The sequence below is a fragment of the Gracilinanus agilis genome, chromosome 1 (genome assembly GCF_016433145.1).
Source record: "Gracilinanus agilis isolate LMUSP501 chromosome 1, AgileGrace, whole genome shotgun sequence".
Classification (NCBI taxonomy): Eukaryota; Metazoa; Chordata; class Mammalia; order Didelphimorphia; family Didelphidae; genus Gracilinanus; species Gracilinanus agilis.
Window position 1 is genome coordinate 223,845,525 of NC_058130.1, and position 22,142 is coordinate 223,867,666.

Genomic DNA, 22,142 nt, shown 5'->3' on the forward strand with positions numbered 1-22,142 from the left:
AGTGCTATCGTTTATAGTTTTGCGATCATTGTAATCTTTCTTTACTCTGTATCACCTTATACAAGTCTTTCCGTGTTTCTCCAAAATTATAGTTTACAATAAAACTCCATCATATTCATAATCACAATTTGTTCAGCCCCAATCAATGTGTATCTGTTTTATTTCAGTTTTTTTCCTACCTCAAAAAGTGTTGCTAGGAACATTTATTTATTTGTGTGGATTATGTATATAAAATAAAAATATATATTTCTTTTTGTTATGGTGGCATGGCATAGTGGATAGAGAGATAGTCTTTTTTTTTTTTTTAAACCCTTGTACTTCGGTGTATTGTCTCATAGGTGGAAGATTGGTAAGGGTGGGCAATGGGGGTCAAGTGACTTGCCCAGGGTCACACAGCTGGGAAGTGGCTGAGGCCGGGTTTGAACCTAGGACCTCCTGTCTCTAGGCCTGACTCTCACTCCACTGAGCTACCCAGCTGCCCCTAGAGAGAAAGTCTTGAAAAGAGAAGATCTAGTTTCAAGTCTTGTCTCTAACATATACTGGCTATGTGATCCTGGACACATTCTCTCCCCCTCCTCCTCCCTCTCTCTCCTCCCTTCCCTCCCTTTCTCTTATTCCCTCTCTCACCCCTTTCTCCCTCTCCCCTCTCCCTGGGCTCCCTTCCTCTCTCCCACTCCTTGCCTCCTGTGTTAGAATCAATACTGTCAGTTCTAAGGTAGAAAAAAGGTAAGGGTTTAATGACTTGCCCAGGGTCTCATAGCCAGGATTGAATTCAGAACCTCTTGACTCTCTACCCACAGAGTCATCTAACTGTAACTGCCCTCTGGGCTCATCTCTTAATGTCTCAGTGTTGTGTGACCAATTCTAAGACTATAAATTGCAGAGGAGGTACTGATCTACATTGGTAGGGGGAGTTTTTTCCACTTGGTACTTTCCCTATGCTAGTGCATCGTTAGTCCAGTGATGGTCCCTGTCCCTATCTCTTTGTCACTGATCTCCTTGGGGCATATGCCCAGGAGTGGAAAGTCTAGGACCAAAAGTTACCAACAATTCAATATTTCTTCCATAATCACAAATTGTTTTCTGGAACATCTAGACCAATTTACAGTGTGTTGTTATGTCTGTCTTCCTATAATCCTTTCAAATCCATTTCCATTATTTTTTTTATCCTTTTTGTCAGTTTGATAGGTATAAGTGAAAACAACATTAACCTATTTCCCAATTAAGGAGACAGCTCAGTGGATAATGTGTCAGATCCAGAGTCTGGAGGACCTGGGTTCAAATGTGTCCCTGGATACTTCCTAGTTGTCTGAGGCTAGATTTGAACCCAGGACCTCCTGTCTCCAGGCCTGACTCTCAATCTACCAAGCCACCTAGTTGCCCCTAGCCCTTTGCTTATGACAGATTGGTAGTTCAGTTACTTACCATTGTTAAGGTAATTTTCTTCCATTAATTCCAAATTCTGCTTCTGAAAAGAAAATGAAAAGCAAGAATGTCACAATACTATTAGTTTTGTTGGAAGGAACAGAGCTTAGGCCCTTCTTTCTAGCGCATTATTTATATTTAATGTTTATTAAATGCTATTCCCACTTCCCAAATAAAACAAAACAAAAAAAATGGGAAGGATAATAGAGGATGTTATTAAAAATGTCTCCTAAAGATCTCAGGGACCACAATTCCATAGCTCCTGTTACACTAGTAAGAGAATTTGATAGCCTTGTACTATTAAATGTAATAGGTCTGGGGCTGCTAGGCAATTGGGTTGAAGTGATTTGACTGAGAGCCTGGCCTAGAGAGGAGAGGTCCGGGTCAAATCTGGCCTCAGATACCTCCTAACTTTGTGACTGTAAGCAAGTCACTTAACCTCATGCCTAGCCCTTACTGTTCTTCTGCCTTGGAACCAATGTGTTGATTCTAAGATGTTAAAGTAAGGGTTTAAAAAAAAAGTAATAGATCATATTTATATAATTGCCTTATAAGGTAGACAATGTAAATATTATACAGCCACAATGGGTTTAAAATGAGCCCCAAATCACACTCCTAGAGTAAGAAAGACTGATAGCAATCAAGCTAAAGACAAGCTCCTAGAACGTGGCTTCAGGCCATGTCATCTTGGACCTACTAAATGGGGCTGATGAGGCTGCATTTCTAAGACAGACTTCAAAACTCAAACTGGTCTTAAATATTCTAAGTCTCCCTTTCTGTTGAATCCTATATAAATGAGCTCTTTGGAGTTTTCATTCCTGTGTGGTCTGTTGTTAGCAACCTGATTTTGTCCCCAGGTTCAAGGATCTGGCGAGCCATACTTGTTAATATATATCACTGCTGAGTGTCTGATTGTATTTAGAAAAAAAGATGATTTTAAGAAAATTATCTGCTTCAATGTCTAAAGTCTCTCTCTCTATCCTAATCTTTCATTGGAACCTTGAATGAATCTAGCCTATAAATAGTCGGCAGAATCTGGCGATTTCCTGGCTTCTTAGGAAGAGGGATGATGGTAGTCGTGGGAAGGAAGAACTGGATGTTACAATTATATGGTACCCCAATACTGAGCTGGGAGCATTGCTATTAAAAAGCAGAGTCCTGAGCTGACGCCATTGGGGTTTAAAGGGAGATGGCGATCAGGGTGGTGGTGGTGGTGGTTGACCTGTATGGCACATAAGACCTTCTGTCTCTCCCTCTTGATACCTTGCTGTTTTCGCTAAACTCACTTGCATACCCTGTTAGTTGCAATTGGTTGACATTGGGTGAGAAGGACTAAGTCCTTCGCCATAGGAGTTCCTTCCTATCCAGGATGACAGATGTAAGGTTGGTCTGGGCGATGCAGTTAAGTCTCTTGTCTTTTTCTGCCTTTTGGTGGCAGTTGGTCAGCAGCTGTTGCTGATAGTGATAAGGAAATTGAACCCTTTCTTCTTCAAAATGATTTCTACCCTTGAAGATAGTTATGGGGCTGGGCTAGAAACAGGTCTAATGGCCAAGGAGACTCTGCTAATCTCAAGGCTGCTAATCTCAAGGTACTGGGGGGAGATGGTGGTCAAGATGATGATGGCACAGTAACTGCAATATTGTGGAACTATCAAATGTGATAGACTTTGTTATTAACGGCAAAACAATGATCCAGGATAATTCTGAGGGACCTATGACAAAGAATGCTATTCCCTCCAGAGGAAGAACTGCTGGAGTCAGAATGCCAATGGAAAAATATGATTTATCCATTGTTTATTTGGGTATATGTTTGGGGGTTTTGGTTTTATAAGATTATTCACTTTCAAAAAGAATAATATGGAAATATGTTTTGTGTAGTAATACATGTATAACCCAGATCAAATTGCTTATCAGCTTCAGGAGCGGGGAGGGAGGAAAGGAGGGAGACAATATGGATCATATAACTTTGGAAAACTCATTTGGAAATTTGTTACTAAAATAAAAAAATATGGTGGTGGTAGTTTGACTTGCTTGCCATATGCTGCCTCATTAGTCTACTCCAAGGGACCATGTTGGCTCACTTGCCCAGTGAATAGGAGTTAATTAATTGGAAGTAGGTAGGGTTGACACATCCCTTCCCTTTAGAAGTTTACTCCCAGGGTGATGGCTATATATATATATATATATATAGTCTATGAGTGCATCATTATGTTCCATTTCCAAGCCAGAAGCAGTAGACTAGCCTGAATTGACTGGCCTAGAACAATATCCCTTATGATATCTGACTTAGTGGTTCATCCGTGGACTCTCCAGGGAAATGAAAAAATATAAGCACCTGTGTGAGGCCTTTGATTCCTCCCTTGACAGAATAACCCAAAACCCTTCTGGCACTAATCAAGATAACTGACATGTATCCTGCAAATGTTCCTTATTCCTTGTTTTTTGCTTTCATCCCTAAAGCCAGTCAAGGTCTCCCCTTTTTTTCCTAATAACAATCTCATAAAGTGTCCATCTGAATCCAAATGATTTCACAGTATTAGGAGCTTCCTAAGAGACTCAGGGGGGGATTCTTCTTGACAAATCCAACTTCTGATATGCATAAAGTGGTTTCCTCACTAGCTGACCTTCTAAATAGTCAGTAGAGGATAAGAGGAGGACTCACCATATCTCTCTAAGAAAGAGATAAGAATGGTTTCTATTATCACCCGAATAACTTTTTATGTAGATAAGTGCCCCTGGAGGGTTTGGCCTGTGCATTCTTTGGAATAGACTGAACATTCCTATCTCCTCCTAGCAATTATTTGCCCTATCAAGTTGTTGCTGATTTTATAGTGGCTGACTAGAATTCACCTGGACACTTCCCAAAATACACACAAATTTCAAATTCATTGGATCTGAAGAAATGAATCTTTACTGTGGATCAGTATTTTTCTTTTAATTCAGGGTAAGATTTCAGTCCCTTCCAATCCTGGGATGCCACAAAAATGGACTCACCTCCTCCCCAAATGCTTCAGCTTCCTTTTCCTCTGCCAGGCCCACATCCTCAGCCCAGTCTGCTTTGTCATAAGATCCCCTAACAGGCTTGCTTTACCAGGATCTGTACCAAACTTCCCAAAGGTCCTTACACTGAATGTTAGATGCATCTGGAGAGAGCTGAGCTGGGCGTTCAAACTAGCCCTGCCATTCAACTATGCCGTGGCTTTGATTAAGAATCTTACTTTAAAAGAAATGTTGCTTTTTCTAGTACTACTGTCTAGTTATTTTAGAGTCCTTCTATAGGTATAAGAAAATGTGCCTTAGTCCTGCTGCTGCCCATCCATGAAACAGCTGCACCGCTGACTTGCTCTGTGACTTTGGGAAGGCATTTTACTCTGAAAAAGAAACCTGGCTTTTGTTTGGCGTGTTAGCCAGTCAGTCTAGGTCTCTCCTTGGATCTTTCTGTTTGGACGAATAAAGTCATATTGGAACTGGAAAAACCAGCCTGTGACCTCTGTCTCCTGACACCTAAATGCAACAGACTCAGCACTTACTTGCTCTGTAACTTAGGGCAAAAGTCCTCTCACACAAGACCTTTGAATGGAAAGGACTTCAGTGGCCATCCAGCCTAGGAGACCCCTTTACAACATCCATGAGTAGTCACTCAGCCTTTAACTTTTTTTTTTTTAACCCTTACCTTCTATCTTAGAATCAATACTAATCATTGGTTCTAATATAGAAGAGCAGTAAGGGTTAGGTAATTGGAGTTAAATGACTTCTCTGGGGTCACACAGCAAGGAAGTGTCTGAGGTCAGATTTGAACTCATGATCTTCCAACTCTTGGCTTAGTCACCAAGCTGCCTCCAGCTTTTCATTTTAATACATCAAATGCAGGGGAGCACCCTTGCAATTAGGTGGGTCACTGGATAAAGTACTAGGCCTGAAACCAGGAAGACCTAAGTTTAAATTTGGCTTCAGATACTGGTGGTTGGGACCCTGGGCAAATCACTTAACCTTGTCTTCCTCCATTGCTTTCAAATGAAAGATGAGATTCATAATAACACCCACAGTGCCTAGCACATAACAGTAGACTCTTAAAAAACACTTCTTTCCTTTTCTCCCTCCTGCTCCCCTTCCTTCCTTCCTTCCTTCCTTCCTTCCTTCCTTCCTTCCTTCCTTCCTTCCTTCCCTCCATCTTTCCCTTTTTTCCCTCCTGCCTTCCTACTCCACAAAGCAATCTATTGCACTTAAGGATAGTTCTGATTACTAGGAAGTTTCTCTTTACAACAAACCTAAATTTCTCTTTCTACAACTTCCACTAATTGCCCTTAGTCCTATGGTTTTATGTGCAATCAACTTATTCTGCTCTACTATACCTAGAAATGTCCATTTTATTTGGTATTTGTTAAATTCATAATAATAATATAATTAAAAAAAAGAATTAGCCCACTTGGACGGGTATGTGTAATTTTTCAGAGTATAGTGCTAAGAAAAAGTATTTTCTGTGAACTTATGGGCTCCTCCCAGGCCCTGTAGAAATCTTATCTCTATGAGCTCTGTTTAGACACACTGATCTCTTATAATAAAAGTTAACTTTTATTTATATGATAACTTTTAAAAATTTATTAATTGAATTAATTAACATAGATGATAATATAAATACAAATTAATAATTTAATAAAAATAATTACATTTGATCTTCAAGGTTAGATGCTATTATTATCTGTATTTTAGAATGAAGAAATTGAGGTAAACAGAGGTTAAATGACTTGCTCAGGATCACTTATGTCCTTAGTGTCTAAATCTAAATTTGAACTCAGGTCTTCCTGACTCCTGGACTCTACTACACTACCTAACTGCTCTCCCTTCCCCATCTTTTAAGAAGTGAGATATAGGTAGAGTGGCTTAAGCTTGGACATTCAGCCTCTTACCTGAAAATATCTGCTTCTTTCTGGTATATCTGCTGCCACCCTATCCAGGCTTGTACCAGATTCCCTCTGCATATAAAAGAATATTTTTGTTAGCTCCCAAATCATACAGCTTGGACCCTTGCCCTGTAACTGGGATCAAAAGTCTTATTTGAAAGAATTTCTGCTTCTGTGTAGTAGATCTATTGACTTGCTTAGGTTGATTCTTCCTTCCTTCCTTCCTTCCTTCCTTCCTTCCTTCCTTCCTTCCTTCCTTCCTTCCTTCCTTCCTTCCTTTAATGGAACTAGCCTATTAATTTTTTATTTTTTTTCACTGGATACATGTTGATACAATTTTTAATAGTAGTTTTTTGGCATTTTGCCATCCATGATCTTTCCCTCCCTCCCTGAGACAGCAGATATTATGATAGAGGTTGTAAATATGTTGTCAGACAACACATATTTTCCATGTTCATTATGATGTAAAAGAAGAGACATATTGCTTATGCTAGAGAAAAAATTAAGAAGGAAACAAAGTAAAGAATGATATGCTTCAACCTGTCAGTTTCTTCTATAGCAGTGGTTGGATAGCTTTTTTCATCATGAGTCCTTTGGAGTTGTCTTGGATTGCACTGCTGATAACAGTTGTCATTCATAGTTGATCTTCATACTTTATTGCTGTTAACTGTGTACAATATTCACATCATTCTGCTGACTTCATTTTGCATCACTTCAGATAAGTCTTTCTAAGTTTTTTGGTTTTTTTGGTGATCATCTTGTTTGTCATTTCTTATGACACAATAGTATTCCCTCACAATCATATACTGCAATTTGTTCAGCCATTCCCCAGTTGATGGACAACATTTCAGTTTCCAGTTCTTTGCCAACACCACAAAAGAGCTGCTATAAGTATTTTGGTATGAGAAAGACCTTTCCCCCATCTTTGATTTTTTTTTTTAAATACAGATTTAGTAGTGGTATTATTGGGTCAAAGGTTATGCCTGTTTTTGGCTTTTTTTTTTTTAACCCTTAACTTGTCTGTCTTAAAATCAATACTAAGTATTATCACAAGGCAGAGGACCAATAAGTGCAAGGCAATTAGGTTTAAGTGACTTGTCCAGGTTTATGTAGCTAGGAAGTGCCTGGGGTCAAATTTGAACCCAGGAACTCCTATCTCCAGGCTTGGCTTTCTACCCAATGAGCCACCAAGCTGCCCTAGCTCTTGACTTTTAAGAAACAATTTCATTTCCCAGTTTTGAGGGCAAGAACTCATTATTTGATTAAAAAAAAAACTTAAGGAAAACTAGAAAGCAGTTGGGCAGAAAACAGGTATTGATCAACATCACCCCACCATATACCAAGATGGATACATGATTTAGATATAATGGGTGGCATCAGAAGTAAACTAGGGGAGCATGGAATAGTTTACCATCAAATCTATGGATAAGGAAATTATTTATGATCAAACAAGAGCTATAGCATTGCCAAGTATAAAACAGATTATTTCGATAACATTAAATTTAAAAGATTTTGCACAAATAAAACTAGTATGGCCAAGATTAGAAGAAAAGAAAAATACAGGCAGTTTTCAGATAAAGAAATCAAAGCTATCAAAGAGTCATAAGAAAAAAAATGCTCTAAATCACTTTAAATTGATAGTTTTGATTTCTTTAGGATTTCTACAGGAGTGGAAACAGAAGAAAAACAACTGCTTGAACACACTGGTTGATGCAGACATGATTGGGGATGTAGACTTGAAACGGCTTCACCAATGTAACTATCAATAATACGGAAATAAGTCTTGATTGATGACACATGTTAAAACCAGTGGAAATGCACGACGGCTATGGGGGGAGGTGTTTCGGGGGGTGAAGAGGAAAGTAAGGACATGAATCATGTAACCATGGAAAATTTTTCTAAAAAAATAATTAAAAAAATTTTTAAATCACTATAAATTACAGAAATGCAGATTATAACAACTCTGAAGTACCATTTCACACCTATCATATTGGCCAATATGACAGAAAAGGAAAATGACAGATCCTGGAGGGGATCTGGCACCATATAAAATCTAAACTTACAAAAACCAAAAGCATTTTATATAGCAAATAAAATCCAGGAGAAAATAAAGTTCTATTCAAAATAACTACAAAATGCTTAGAATATCTGGGAGTCAATTTTACATCCACTGTCTTTTATATTCTATCATCTGTTTCTTTCCCTAGTCCTGGAGAGGGAGAAACCCTAACTTGGAAAGATGAGGGATATCTTTTTTCTGGGCCTTTCCCCTTCCTCTCCTAATTCCCAAAACTGATTTTGTACAAAATCAGAATCTGGCCATAGACTCTAAACGTCTACAATTTTAATATTCTGACAGGTGAAGTTGATTCTAAGGTTTTGTGCTTTTAAGTAACTCAAGGTTGCCAAGAGGTTTTGTTCTGGTTTTGGGGTCATTTTATTCTCTTACAGAATGCAGATGGTGCAGGCTGGCAAAATACTTTAGCATTGGTTTTAGCCTCCTCTTTAATCCAGTATATCCCTCATGGTTTTGAGGGAAAGACAGGCGAGGTAGTTACAGGGAGAGGGTAAGATGAGTAGACAGGAGAAGAGAAAAGAGAGATGGGGAACAAGGGTGGAATGAAGGGAGAGAAGAAAGGATGGAAGCCATGATGGTGAGAGAAAGGGGAGAAAGAGTAACAGAGACAAAGGAGACAGAGGAAGAAACTGAAGAGAAAGATAAAGTAGGAGTTAGAAAATAAAATGGGGGAGCAGTCAGAGAATGTAAAAGAATAAAGCAAGGGAGAAATGAAATTGAAGCACTTTAAAAAGTGAGATAATTAGGTGACCAATTCCTGGTATTTGAAGAATATAGTTTCCACAGTAGGGAAAATTAATATTGGGGCCCACTTGGAGATCACTGGTTCTTCCTTCATATCACCATAACCACATGTTCAGAAAATGTTCCCTGCTCTTTGGGAATTTTCAGAAATCAGTCTTGGGCATTGTTGTTTTAATTTCATTTAATTCATTATTTTAATTTGCATTTTTCTCATCTATAGAGATTTAGAGTATTTGTTCATATGACGATAGATAGCTTTCATTTTGGCAGCAGGAATCATATTAGTTCCCTACAAGACACTCTTTTGTGCGGCCTTTTTTAGTTTACAAAATATTTTTGTTACATAATTCTTATGTAATCCTTATGACAATTTTATGGGAAGTGACCTGTCCAAGATCACACAGCTGACAGAACTGGGATTAGATCTCAAATCTCCTATCTCTTGTTTGAGTGCTCCTTTTCCTACCCATATGATAGCAGCATGAAGTAGTGGTTAGGATGCTAGATTAAATCAAGATTATCCAGGTTTGAATTTTGCTTGTGACATTTAATAGCTGTGGGATGCTGGAGAAGTCACTTAATACCAGTTAATATTTATATAGCTTTTTGAGGTTTTGCAAGTCCAAATATTGTTTCATTTTATCCTCCCAACAGTTCTGTGAAACAGGTACTATTATTAACCCTATTTTACAAATGAGGAAACTGAGGCTCCAAGGATTCATAAAACTAGTAAGTGAGGGTGCAGCTGGGTAGCTCAGTGAATTAAGAGCCACACCTAGAGATGGGAGGTCCTGGGTTCAAATCTAACCTCAGATACTTCCCAGCTGTGTGACTCTGGACAAGTCACTTAACCCCCATTGCATACCCTTACCACTCTTCTGCCTTGGAGCCAATACACAGCATTGATTCCAAGATGGAAGGTAAGGGTTTAAAAGAAAAAACAAACTAGTAAGTGTCTGAGGTGAGTTTGGAACTCAGATCTTTCTGACTCCAAGTCTATCCACTGTGCCAGGCTACCCTTCTGAGTTATGGTGAGGATTAAAATGGCATCACTTATACAAAATTCTTTATAAACGTTTACAAAGTTGCCATACAAATGTTGGTTACTGTTAAATGAACGAATGGCTCCATTTATGGTTTCCACATCTCATATGCATTGGTCTCCTCTACTAGATTTTTTTTTTCTTGGACTGGACCTTTGATCTCATTGGTATTCAGAACACAGGTAAGAAACTCCATCTACCAGGGCAGACTGGCACCTTCTCTGAAATTTCTAGTCTTAGAAATCTGCTTGGGGACAATGATGGTCAAGTGAGTTGCCCAGGTACATGAAGTCAGTATTGGTCACTGGCAGGATTTGAATTGGGCTCTCAACTTCCAGGTCAGTTCTCTCTTAGCTTGGCTGCATGGCCACCTCTACTAAATTTAGCTGTTAAATTCTTAAGACCATTCTTTCTATTTCTTTTCTAACAAAAATTATCACCTAATTCCAACATATGTGGACTAGTGACTCCTCAGTTAATGAATGATTTTGATACACTGTTGAACCTTGAAAACAGATAAAGTTTGTTAGTGTATTGGATTATAAATCGTAAACACAGTTTCATTTTTTTATTTTCAGATATGATGCTTTTCAACATGATGAGAGTATAGACCAGCCCACTCCTAGATTAAGGAACTTGTGTTGTTTTTATTTTTTTTTCCATTTTTGTCCAAAGGATCAGATGTTTGGTTTTATGGTGTTTTGGGATTCCTTTCTGGCTATTGGTGGTCCTCTGGGATTTAGTCACTAAGTCGGGCAGTCCATCTTTTTATTCACCATCCTTGCTATTTAGACTTCCCCAGTTTCTCATTATAGGACAACTACCTCCTCACCGTTGGTGACCTGACAGGCATTCTCAAGAGCTCTTAATTCATTCTGTGATTCTCTTGTGCTTTCTACACAACCGTCTTACTTTGTGGGGTTCAAAAATGCAGCAAAATCCTGCCTTTCTTTATGGAAAAAAAAAATTAAACCCTTACCTTCTGTCTTAGAATTGATACTAAGTATGGGTTCCAAGGCAGAAGATCACTAAGTGTTAGGCAATTGGGGTTAAGTGACTTGCCCAGGGTCACAGGTAGGAAGTGGGAGGTCACATTTGAACTGAGGGCTTCCCATTTCCAGGCCTGGATTTCTATCCAGGAGACACTTAGTTGCCCTCCCTTCATCCTTTATTGTAGACTAACATTCTAATGTTTAAATTGCTGCAGGCAGCACTGGAATCTTCAACATTTCTGCCTTGATCTTTATGGGCATATCATATTGGCCAGCCTAATTAATTCAGTTCATCTTTTGTCTTCTGAGATACTATCCCTTCAAACCATCATATTTGTTGCAGGTCAATTAGTTTTGATTTTTTTTTCAACCTTTATCTTCCATCTTAGAATTGATACTGTGTATTGGTTCTAAGGCAGAAGAGCAGTAAGGACTAGGCAATGGGGGTTAAGTGACTTGCCCAGGGTCATACAACTAGGAAGTTTCCAAGCCAGATTTGAACCTAAAATCTCCTGTCTCTGGGCCTGGCTCTCAATCCACTGAGCCACCTAGCTGCTCCCTCAATTAGGTTTTATTAAAGCAATTAACATTTAAATTTTAAATTTAATTAAAATGTAAAATAAAAATTAAATAAGTAATTGGATTTAAATTTGATGACTAATAGTAATAACTAGCATTTACATAGCTTATGGAACTTTAAGGTTTGCAAAATATTTTGTATGGATAATTTAACGGATTTGCTCAGAGTGACACAGCTCAAAGTGTCTGAGGCCAGATTTGAGCTTACCATAACCACTGCACAACCTAGCTAAGGCATATCTGTGAAACTGGCCTCATTTTACAGATGGGGAATGTGTAAGGTTCCCAGATAGTAAGTAGTGGAGCCAGAACTCAATCTTGAGTCTCACTGACTCTAGAACCAAGTCCTTTGTGCTCTGCCCTTTTAGATTATATTGCAAAGTTGTGATGCAGTCAGTTGATTCTTTTTTGTCTGCTGAGATCTTCTTGTGTTCTGGGTTTTCCTAAAGCATGCTAGAATTGTAGTTAATTCTATTGCTGGGCACATGGAAAATGCCAAAGAGGAGGAGAGATCAAGGATAAGCACTTGAGTGAACTTTATTTCCATAAAGCAGGGGAAAAGCCAGCTGAAAGGGAATAATTAGAGATGAGAGAGCCAGCCAGACAGACAGAGACAGAGACAGAGACAGATGTTAGAGGGGATGTGGAAAAATTGGGACACTAATACACTGTTAGTGAAGTTGTGAACTGATCTAATCATTCTGGAGAGCAATTTGAAACCATGTCAAAAGGCTATAAAACTGCATACCCTTTGACCCAGCATCACAATTATTAGGTCTGTAAGCCCAAAGAAGTAAAAGATTGGAGAAAAAAGATCGACCTCTTCCAAAATATTTATAGCAGCCCTTTCTGTGGTAGCAAAAAACAGGAAACTGAAGGGATGTCCATCAGTTGGGGAATGCCTGAACAAGTTGTGGTATATGATTGTGAAGGAATACTATTATGCCTTAAGAAATGAAGAACAGTTAAAACCAGTGGAAATGCGCATTGGCTATGGGGGGGGTGGAGGAAGTGGGGGGGGATGAAGGGGAAAGTAAGAGCATGAATCATGTAACCATGTTAATGTTTCTAAAAAAATAAAAATTATTAAATGAAAAAAAAGAGAAATGAAGAACAAGGTGATCACCAAAAAAAACCAAACTCATATGAAATGATGCAAAGTGAAGTGAGCAGAACCAGAAGAACATTGTACATAGTAACTAGCAGCAACAAAGTACCATGGCTAGCTGTGAATGACTTTATTTTCAACAGTACAAGGATCCAGGACAAGTCCAGGGACTCATGATGAGAAAGACTCTCCACTGCCATAGAAGGAACTGACAGAGTTTGAATGTAGCCTGAAGCATGCCATTCTTCATTTCCTTATTTAGTTCCTCTTATTTATTTATTCTTATATCCTCTTATTTATTTCTCTATTCTTTATTTCCTCTATGAATTTTTCTCTAGTGTAAGCAGTATATGTCTTCTTTTACAATATGATAAATATGGAAACATGGATGAAAATACATGTGTAACCCATATAATATTACCTTCCACCTTAGGAAGGAGGAAGGGATGGGAGGGAAGGAGAGAACACCAATTGAAAAATGTTAGAAAAAAGATTATTGAAAATCGTATCAACATGTAATCTGGAAAAGAAAGTCTAAAACCTGATTGAGGACATAAGGCCCAGAGAGCATAAGTGTTTTGCCTCTCAGACCAGCCGGGCATTTGGTGCCCCAGCTGGGATTAGAATCCATGCCTTCCGATTCTTTGACCAGTGTTCTTTTCATTACCATTCCACATTCAAAGATTCAATGAGAATCCTGGATTCAGCACCAAGACTTGAGACTCACCTCAACTTCCCTTCTTTCTAGAGACAGTGAGAAAGGACTTGGTTTCTTCTGGGCCTCCTGGACCTTTAAAAGCTTCTCCACAAGAAATACCTTGTCTTTTCCCTCCTGTACAAAATAAAAATGGTATGACTGTGTGTGGAGTAGGTAGAAAAAGTGAGGGAAGACTCTTAGAAAGAGGAAGTGGTTTGGTTTTTGTCCCCTATTAACACATTCAGTTTAGAGAGAGGGTTAGAAGAGTTGATTACAGTGAGCTTAGCTTGTCAACTCCAGGAGGAGGGAGGGGAAAGAAGAAGGGAGACAACAAGAATCATGTAATCTTGGGGGAAAAGGATTTGGATAACCAACCTGTTTTTATTGATGTGAAATGGACTTGTTATAAATTTTAACTAAATCACTAATACCTCATTTTCTCTTCCTTCTCGAATGTGGTACACCTCTTTAAATCTAGAAAATGGAGGTACTTTTGGAATTGGTGATAGAAGTAGACATATTTCTTAGACATTTTTGGCAAAATAATGACAAACATAAAACAATATTACTCTTGCTTTTTTTTTTTATCCCTCTTAGCATCCTCCTCCCCCCCAATTCTGGTAGGAAATCCTAGCTCTGCCCTTCCTGACTCATTCTCATGCAATGCCCCTTCTCCAACCACTTACCCAAGATCTTGCCCTGATCTTGCATTGTCCTGTCCATTAAAATCAATCTAAGTGAAACAGGTAGGTGGCTCAGTGAATAGATAAGTCCTAGAGATGAGAAGTCCTGGCTTCAAATATGACTCCAGACACTTCTTACCTGTATGACCCTGAGCAAGTCACTTCACCTCTTCTACCTTGGAACCCATATTTAGTATTGATTCTAAGATAGAAGATAATGGTTTTAAATAAAATAAAATCATGCTAAGAAGCACAAGGTATCAACTAGTTATATTAATAAAGTAAACTGTGCCAAGAGAATAGGTCCAGGAAAACTTCTTCCAAGTATTAATATATGTGTATTTTAACTAAGACCTGGCCACAATGCCCTACCCAGGTGATCAGTGGCTCTCGGGTTGTATTTTTCAGGCCAAGAGACACTGTGGACAAGAGATACTCTTCGAGGATTGTTCTACCAAACAATGATTGAAGATGAGATTCATAATTCATGTATGGCTTGTACTGAGTAACCTTGGAGACCCTTTCAAATGTTAAGATTCTATGATTCTAAGCAGATATACCTACTCGTGCATGTGTGGGGCCAGCCCATGCTCCATTTCTGTCTGGAATAACCTAAATTCTTCTGAGTTTTATCACTCAGGTGATTTAGATTCAAGTCTTTTAGACTATGATTTACTAAAACCTCTCACTGTACATAGAAACGTATTCCCAGCAATGACAGCTGTATGATAATGCTGGCATGCATGATGGAAGAAATAAATCCATTTTACTATCAAACCCCAGTGCCTAACCATATCAATCAATAGGCCAATGAGTGACCTAACCATAACCTTATTACTATACAGAATTTTAGTCCAATGATAACCCCTATGACATTTATAATAAGGGAATCACATTTTTTTCCTCTGTCCCCACTAGAAACATTTATTATCTCTTTATATTTTTAGCACAGAAACTTCTTTCTTTCATGGACCCCTTTGGCTCCTTCTTTGGGTAATTTTTTAAATGCATAAAATACACGAGGTTATAAAAGAAACCAATTATCCTGAAATCCAGTTCATAAAAAAGGATGCCTGCTTTAGCAGGAGCCACATGAGACCCAGAGAAAACTTCTCTGACCATCTCAAGTTTAAAAGAGAAAAAGACAACAAGAACAGTAAGAAACTTGCATTGATGATCTGTTCATGTAGGAGTTTGATCATGATCTTTCTTCCTTCGATTATCTGCCAGTAAAGATATGTGATAATCCTTAAACAAAAGAAGAAAACAAAAACATGCAAATAATTCAGGCAGGGATCTGTGATATTTTGCTAACAAAGTCAAGAAGGAAGTACAATGAACCCTGGAGGCAGCTCCTACCTCTAAGGAGGACAATGCCCTCCCCCCACGCTGGAGTTGCCACTATATTGTACAGATGACCAGGGAAAAGCAGGACTTCTATAGGTATTCTTGTACTGTTGTTAGTCACTTCAGTTGTGTCTGACTCTTTGTGACCCCGTTTTGGGGTTTTCTTGGCAAAGATATTGGAATGGTTTGCCATTTCCTTCTCCAATTCAGTTGACAGATAAGAGAACCAAGGCAAACAGGGTTACGTTGCCCAAAGTCACACACTAGGAAGTGTCTGAGGCCAAATTCTAACCCAGGTCTTTCCAACTCCAAATCTGGCACTCTATCCACTGTACTGTCTAGTTTTCCCAATAACCCCCAACCTCTTTTTTTTTTTTTGCTTTTATACAGATATTTTATTTTACCAGTTACATGTAATAATTTTCTACATAAGTTTCTGAAGTTAGATGATCCAAATTATCTCCCTTCCTGGAGCCAATAAGCAATTTGATCTGGGTTATACATGTACTATCTTTTAAAACCAATAAAACACTTTTAAAAAAGCAATGGGCTCTTAAAGGGGACTCTATAGAAACTGAGTTCACTCTTGTATCAAAAAACAATAATCCTTCAAATTTATAATACTTGAAGGTTTGCAAAGTGCCTTACATATACTATCTGATTTGAATTGATCTAATACCAAGCCATAACAACACTTCATTAATAATAACAACAACAAGCAAAAAGAACCCTGGGACTTGTACAGCACGTTTAACTTTAACTTTTCAAAGCACTTTCCAGGAGTTCCAGGATCTCATTCTGTCCATCCTTTAAAGAGTCGGATAAGTTCAGCAGTATTACTTCCATTCCTCTTAAGTACAGATCTAGATGGATCAGTGGATAGAGAGCACTGGGCCTGGAGTAGGGGGGATCTAAGTTTAAATTTGGTTTCAGGCACTCACTAGCTGTGTGACCCTGGGCAAGTCACTTAGCCACTGCTTAGGAGGCAGCTAGGGAACTCAGTGGATCGAGTATTGAGTCTAGAGTAAAGAAAACCCTTACTCAAGTCTGGCCTCAGACACTAGCTGTGAACCTGGGCAAATCACTTCTCTTCTTTTTGTCTTAATCCACTGGAGAAGGAAATGGCCAACCACTCCAGTATCCTTGCCAAGAAAGCTCCATGGACAGTATTTGGTATGACTATGATCTATGATCATGAAGAGTTAGACACAACTGCACCACTAAACAATAAAAAAATAAAGAAGAAATGGGCAACATTTTCATTTCTGAAGCATAGAAATGTTCAATAGTTTGCTTATGGTCATAAAATTAACCAGGGGAATAGTTGAGATGAGAAGCCCCTTCTCCTGATGACTGGTCCTTTGCTTTCCCCACTAAACTCAAGGATGCCGGTGCCTTAAAGAATCCATCTCCAGTAAGCTGCTTCTTCTCCCCTCTGCCTCCCAGTCCTATCCCCCAAACCTTACATTTCTTCTCCTTGTCTCACTTTATTATTCCACTTACAGGACAATGACAGTGAGGATGAAGAAGAAATGCACACTTCCGATGAGATTCCGATAAATCCACACCACCCATAAGTAGCCAGGTTTGTTGCTGAGTATCTCAATCCATCCGTAGATGGCATGGATGATGGAAGGGAGACCTTGGAAAGGACCACAGTTATCCGAAGGCTTCAACCTGAGCAGAAAAGGAAAATGAGATAATTTTGGTTCTAAAATGACTATTTTCTCTTTGCTCTTACTTTTGTCATTATTATTTTGTCATTGTAATGTCATCATTATAGATAGTCATTTCACTTTTCAATGAAAGAGATTTCTCAGCCATGGACTCATACAAATAACAGCTACAAAAGTTGAGAATTCTCCTAATAAAACAAAAAAATTATTTTATTAATTAATTACATCTAATGATTAATTAATTAACTGATTATTTACATCTGATGATTAATTAATTAAGTAAAGATGATAAAATTAAATAAAAAACTAAAAACAAATAAAACAAAAGTTGAGAATTCACCTAATAAAAAGCTAATATTTATTTTAAACCCTTACCTTCCGTCTTGGAGTCAATAGTATGTATTGGCTCCAAGGCAGAAGAGTGATAAGGGTAGGCAATAGGGGTCAAGTGACTTGCCCAGGGTCCCACAAGTAGGAAGTGTCTGAGGCCAGATTTGAACCTAGGACCTCCCGTCTCTAGGCCTGGCTCTCAATCCACTGAGCTACCCAGCTGCCCCCTAAAAAGCTAATATTTAAAGCATTCCTCTCCTCTCAACTGAAACTGGCTACTGGGTCAGAGTCAAGAAGACCTAAGTTCAGATGTGACCCTGGACAAGTCCCTTAATCTCCAGCTGCTCAGTTTCCTCAACTGTAAAATGGAGATCGTAATAGGAGTCACTTTAAGTTTTTTTGTGTTTTTTTTTTTAAACCCGTACCTTCCATCTTGGAATCAATACTATATATGGGTTCCAAGGTAGAAGAGCAGTAAGGTCTAGGCCATAGGGGCAAAGTGACTTGCCCAAGGTCACACAGCTAAAGAAGTGTCTGAGATCAGATTTGAACCCAGCACCTCCTGTCTCTGGGCCTGGCTCTCAATCCACTGAGCCACCCAATTGCCCCTCACTTTAAGTTTTATTGATGTCTTTTGTTTTCCGATTATATATATTTACAGATTATTCCCCTTTTTATAACAAAGCAAAATAGGTAAGTAAAACTAATAGCATAGTGACCTCATCTGAAAGTACATGCAACATTCCATATCTATAGCTCCCCCATCTACTTTATCTCTTTATTATTATTTTTTAATTAACAGAAACCTATTTCCTTACTTTTCCATCTCCCAACCTGCTCGGAGTGGGGTAGAAGGAAGAAAAAAACTCAAAAAACAAATTTCTTATAATGAATATTTATGGTCAAGCAAAATAAATTCCCCCAAAGGCTGTACCTCAAAATATTTATAGCTCAATTCCCATCCTAAACCCATTGCCTTTTTTTGGTAATAGATAGTATGCTTCATCATTAGTCCTCTGGAATCACGGATAGTCACTACAATGATCATAACTCTTACAGCATTCAAAGTGCTTTTTTTTATAGCATTGTTCTTATTGTGTAAATTATTCCCCTAGCTTTGCTTATTTCATTCTTCCTTAGTTTATAAAAGTCCACAAAAAGGGGGCAGCTGGGTAGCTCAGTGGATTGAGAGCCAGGCCTAGAGACAGGAGGTCCTAGGTTCAAATCTGGCCTCAGACACTTCCCAGCTGTGTGACCCTGGGCAAGTCACTTGACCCCCATTGCCTACCCTTACCAATCTTCCACCTATAAGTCAATACACAGAAGTTAAGGGTTTAAAATTAAAAAAAAAAAAGTCCACAAAAAGTTCATTTTTATAATATTGATGTTAGTATAAATTGTTCTGCTCACACTTTTGGTGTAATCTGTTGAGAGTAAAAATACTGATATGCCCTGAGGCCTAAGTGCATTTCCTATAGTATTCCACTCCCTCAGCTTCTTTTTATCAAATTATGAGAAATCAGTGTGAATAAACTCTTGGAGCTTGACTGAAAGAAATTTAATTCTAAGACTGCCCATTATCCTAGAGTCACAAAACTGATCTTTCCTTCTTTCAATTTTATTATTATTATCATTACTAATTTGTTGTATTCAGTCATGGCAGTTGTGATCAACTCTTTACGATCCCCTTTGGGGTTTTCTTGGCAAAAATAATGGAGTGGTTTGCCATTTTCTTCTCCAGCTCATTTTTATAGATGAAGAAACTAAGGCAAATGGAGTTATGTGACTTGCCCAGAATCACATAGCCATGAAGTATCTGAGTCCTGATTTGAACTCAGGTCTTTCTGACTTTGGGTCTGTACTTTATCTACAATGCTACCTTGCTGCCCTTATTTTATCATTAATTATTAGTAATATTATTACTGAAACTCACATGTATATAGTACTTTATAGGTAAAAAGCACTTGCTTCACAATATTATGAGGTAGGTAGTAATACGAATATTATCCTCATTTTATAGATGAAGTAATGGAGGGCCAGGGAAGTAAATAAAGTAACTTGCTTAAGTTAGCTAGTAGGCTAGTAAGCTAGATTTATATCTATTCTGATCCATTGGCCTTTTTCTTGAGTATATTCCACTCATTCTTAGAAGCCCAGAAAAGAAAGAATATAAGACATGACTTCACATGGCAACAGTGAATAGATAAAAATTCTGATACCATCTGGGCTATAAAGTTCTTAAAACTTTGGTGCTGAAAGTTTCTGCAGGTCATTTAAATTTTTAATTAATTAAATGAAATTAAATTAATTTCAAAATTTAATTAGTAGATGAGGGGTATCTAGGTGGCCAGTGCTTAGAGCTCTGGGTCTTGAAGTCAACATGAGTTCAAACTAGACTCAGACACTATCTGTGTGACCCTGGGCAACTCACTTCATCCTGTTTGCCTCAGTTTTCTCATCTGTAAAATGAGCTGGAGAAGGATATGGCAAAGCACTCCAGTGTCTTTGTCAAGAAAATCCCAAATGGGGTCATGAAGAGTCGGATATGACTGAAAGAACAAAAAAAAAATTTATCTTTTCTTCCTTAGCCTTGAAAAATTTGTTATGAGGGGAAGCTTGATATAGTGTGTAGAGAATTGGCCTCAGAGTCAGGAAAACCTGGGTTTAAATCTTGCTTCTGACACATCCTGGCAAATCACTTAATTTCTTACTGTTCCAGACTGTTCTCTAAGATTGCAAGTTGAAATGTGGAGGCAGGTTGAAGTTGACTCACTAAGAGTTCCCTAAACAAATGAAATCATGAATGTGATTTAAAAAAAATTTTAAATAAAAATACTGTTTGTTTCCTAATATCAATTCTAAGACAGAAGAGTGGTAAGGATCAGGCAATTGAGTTTAAGTGATTTTCCCAAGGTCACACAGCTAGAAAATGTCTGAGGTTAGATTTGAACCCAGGTCCTCCTTACTCCAGGTTTGGTGCTATTTCTACTATGCTACCCAGCTGGCCTTTAAGCCTGATTAAAAAAAAAATATATATATATATATATATATCCCCCCACCCGGGGGCAGTTGGGTGGCTCAGTGGATTGAGAACTAGACCTTGAGATGAGAAGTCCTATGTTCAAATCTGGCCTTAGACACTTCCTAGCTGTATGACCCTGGCAAGTCACTTAACCCCCATTGCCTAGCCCTTACCGCTCTTCTGTCTTGGAGTCAATACACAGTATTGACTCCAAGACGGAAGGTAAGGGTTTAAAAAAATTTTTTTAAATATATTTTTCCATGTTTACATGATTAATTTTCTTTCCCTCCTCTCTTCCCTCTCCTTTCCCAGATCCAATAATCCCTTCCATTGGATTATACAAATGTTATCACTTATGCCTTTTTCCATATTATTCATTTTTGCAATAAAGCAATCTTTTAAAACCAAAACCCCAAATCATATACCCATATAAACAAATGATAAGTCATATGTTTTTCTTCTGTGTTTCTATTCCCACAGTTCTTTCTCTTGATGAGCCTGATTTAAAAAAAAAAAACTTACATACCCAATTATTACTGAAATATTTAAATTTTAGTTAATAAGGCCACAGTAGCATTACTTAGATTCTTTCCCCTCACTCCCAACCTAACTCTTCCCCAAATGGCATTAAACATCCATAATCACAAAGTCAGCTCTTACCTCCAGACAGTGATGGCTAGGACACAAAGCACCCCAGTAAAAGACGGGAAAAAGAGCAGGAAGATAAAAAGAGTCATCATCTGAGAGGCACGCCAGGCTTTGCTTGGAGGCTGACAGTTCATCATTAAGCTAATCTGAAGGAAGAGTAATCCAATTGCCCATCAATTCCTCTGTGTATCTTTTGAGCCTCAACCTTTGGTGCCCCATGACGTCTCCTTCCCTCCACCCTCTTCTCTCCAACACTCAAATAGATGTAGTTTTGGGAGATGCCTTTGCCTCCTTCTTCAACCACAATACTAAACCAGGCTTGCTTTCACTGGTGGGTTCCAACATATTACTACTCACTTTTTTTATATGAAACATGATGAAGAGGGTGATCATGTGAATGAAAGGCAGTAGAGGGGAGAAGAATATGCCAATCCTGCAAAGAGATAATCACTGCTTTCACATAGCATATCCCATAATAGTATATTTATAATAGTATAATATAGTGCTTTAGGGTTTACAAAATGTTTTATGTATATTATCTCATTTGAGCCTCATAATAATCTACTAGGTGCTATTATTATCTCCATTTAAAAAATAAAATTATAAGTTTATAATTTTATATCTTATTATATTACATAAATATAAATTATAATTTAGAAAATTAGAAAATTATAAACATAAACAGAATCAGAGAGTTTAAATGACTTGTCCAGGATTATGCATCTACATTAGATTTTTTTTAACATTTATTAATAATCATTTTTAACATGGTTACATGATTCATGCTCCTACTTTCCCCTTCACCCCCCGTCTACATTAGATTTTAAACCAGTCTTCCTAACTTTCTCAAGACTGGAAACCAAATCAGAA

At 38.1% G+C, this 22,142-nt stretch overlaps 1 protein-coding gene across 1 annotated transcript in view; it reads right to left on the reverse strand.

Moving 5' to 3' along the window:
• The window catches only part of TMC5 (transmembrane channel like 5), a 75,723-nt gene that overhangs the window by 400 nt on the left and 53,181 nt on the right, over nucleotides 1–22,142 (reverse strand). Inside the window, exons 15-21 of the mRNA XM_044657465.1 lie at nucleotides 21,630–21,705; nucleotides 21,285–21,418; nucleotides 17,100–17,273; nucleotides 15,419–15,497; nucleotides 13,597–13,701; nucleotides 6,333–6,398; nucleotides 1,426–1,468 (exon numbers count right to left, since the gene is read on the reverse strand). Coding sequence (XP_044513400.1) covers nucleotides 1,426–1,468; nucleotides 6,333–6,398; nucleotides 13,597–13,701; nucleotides 15,419–15,497; nucleotides 17,100–17,273; nucleotides 21,285–21,418; nucleotides 21,630–21,705 — 677 coding nt within the window. The remainder of the gene's footprint in view (nucleotides 1–1,425; nucleotides 1,469–6,332; nucleotides 6,399–13,596; nucleotides 13,702–15,418; nucleotides 15,498–17,099; nucleotides 17,274–21,284; nucleotides 21,419–21,629; nucleotides 21,706–22,142) is intronic.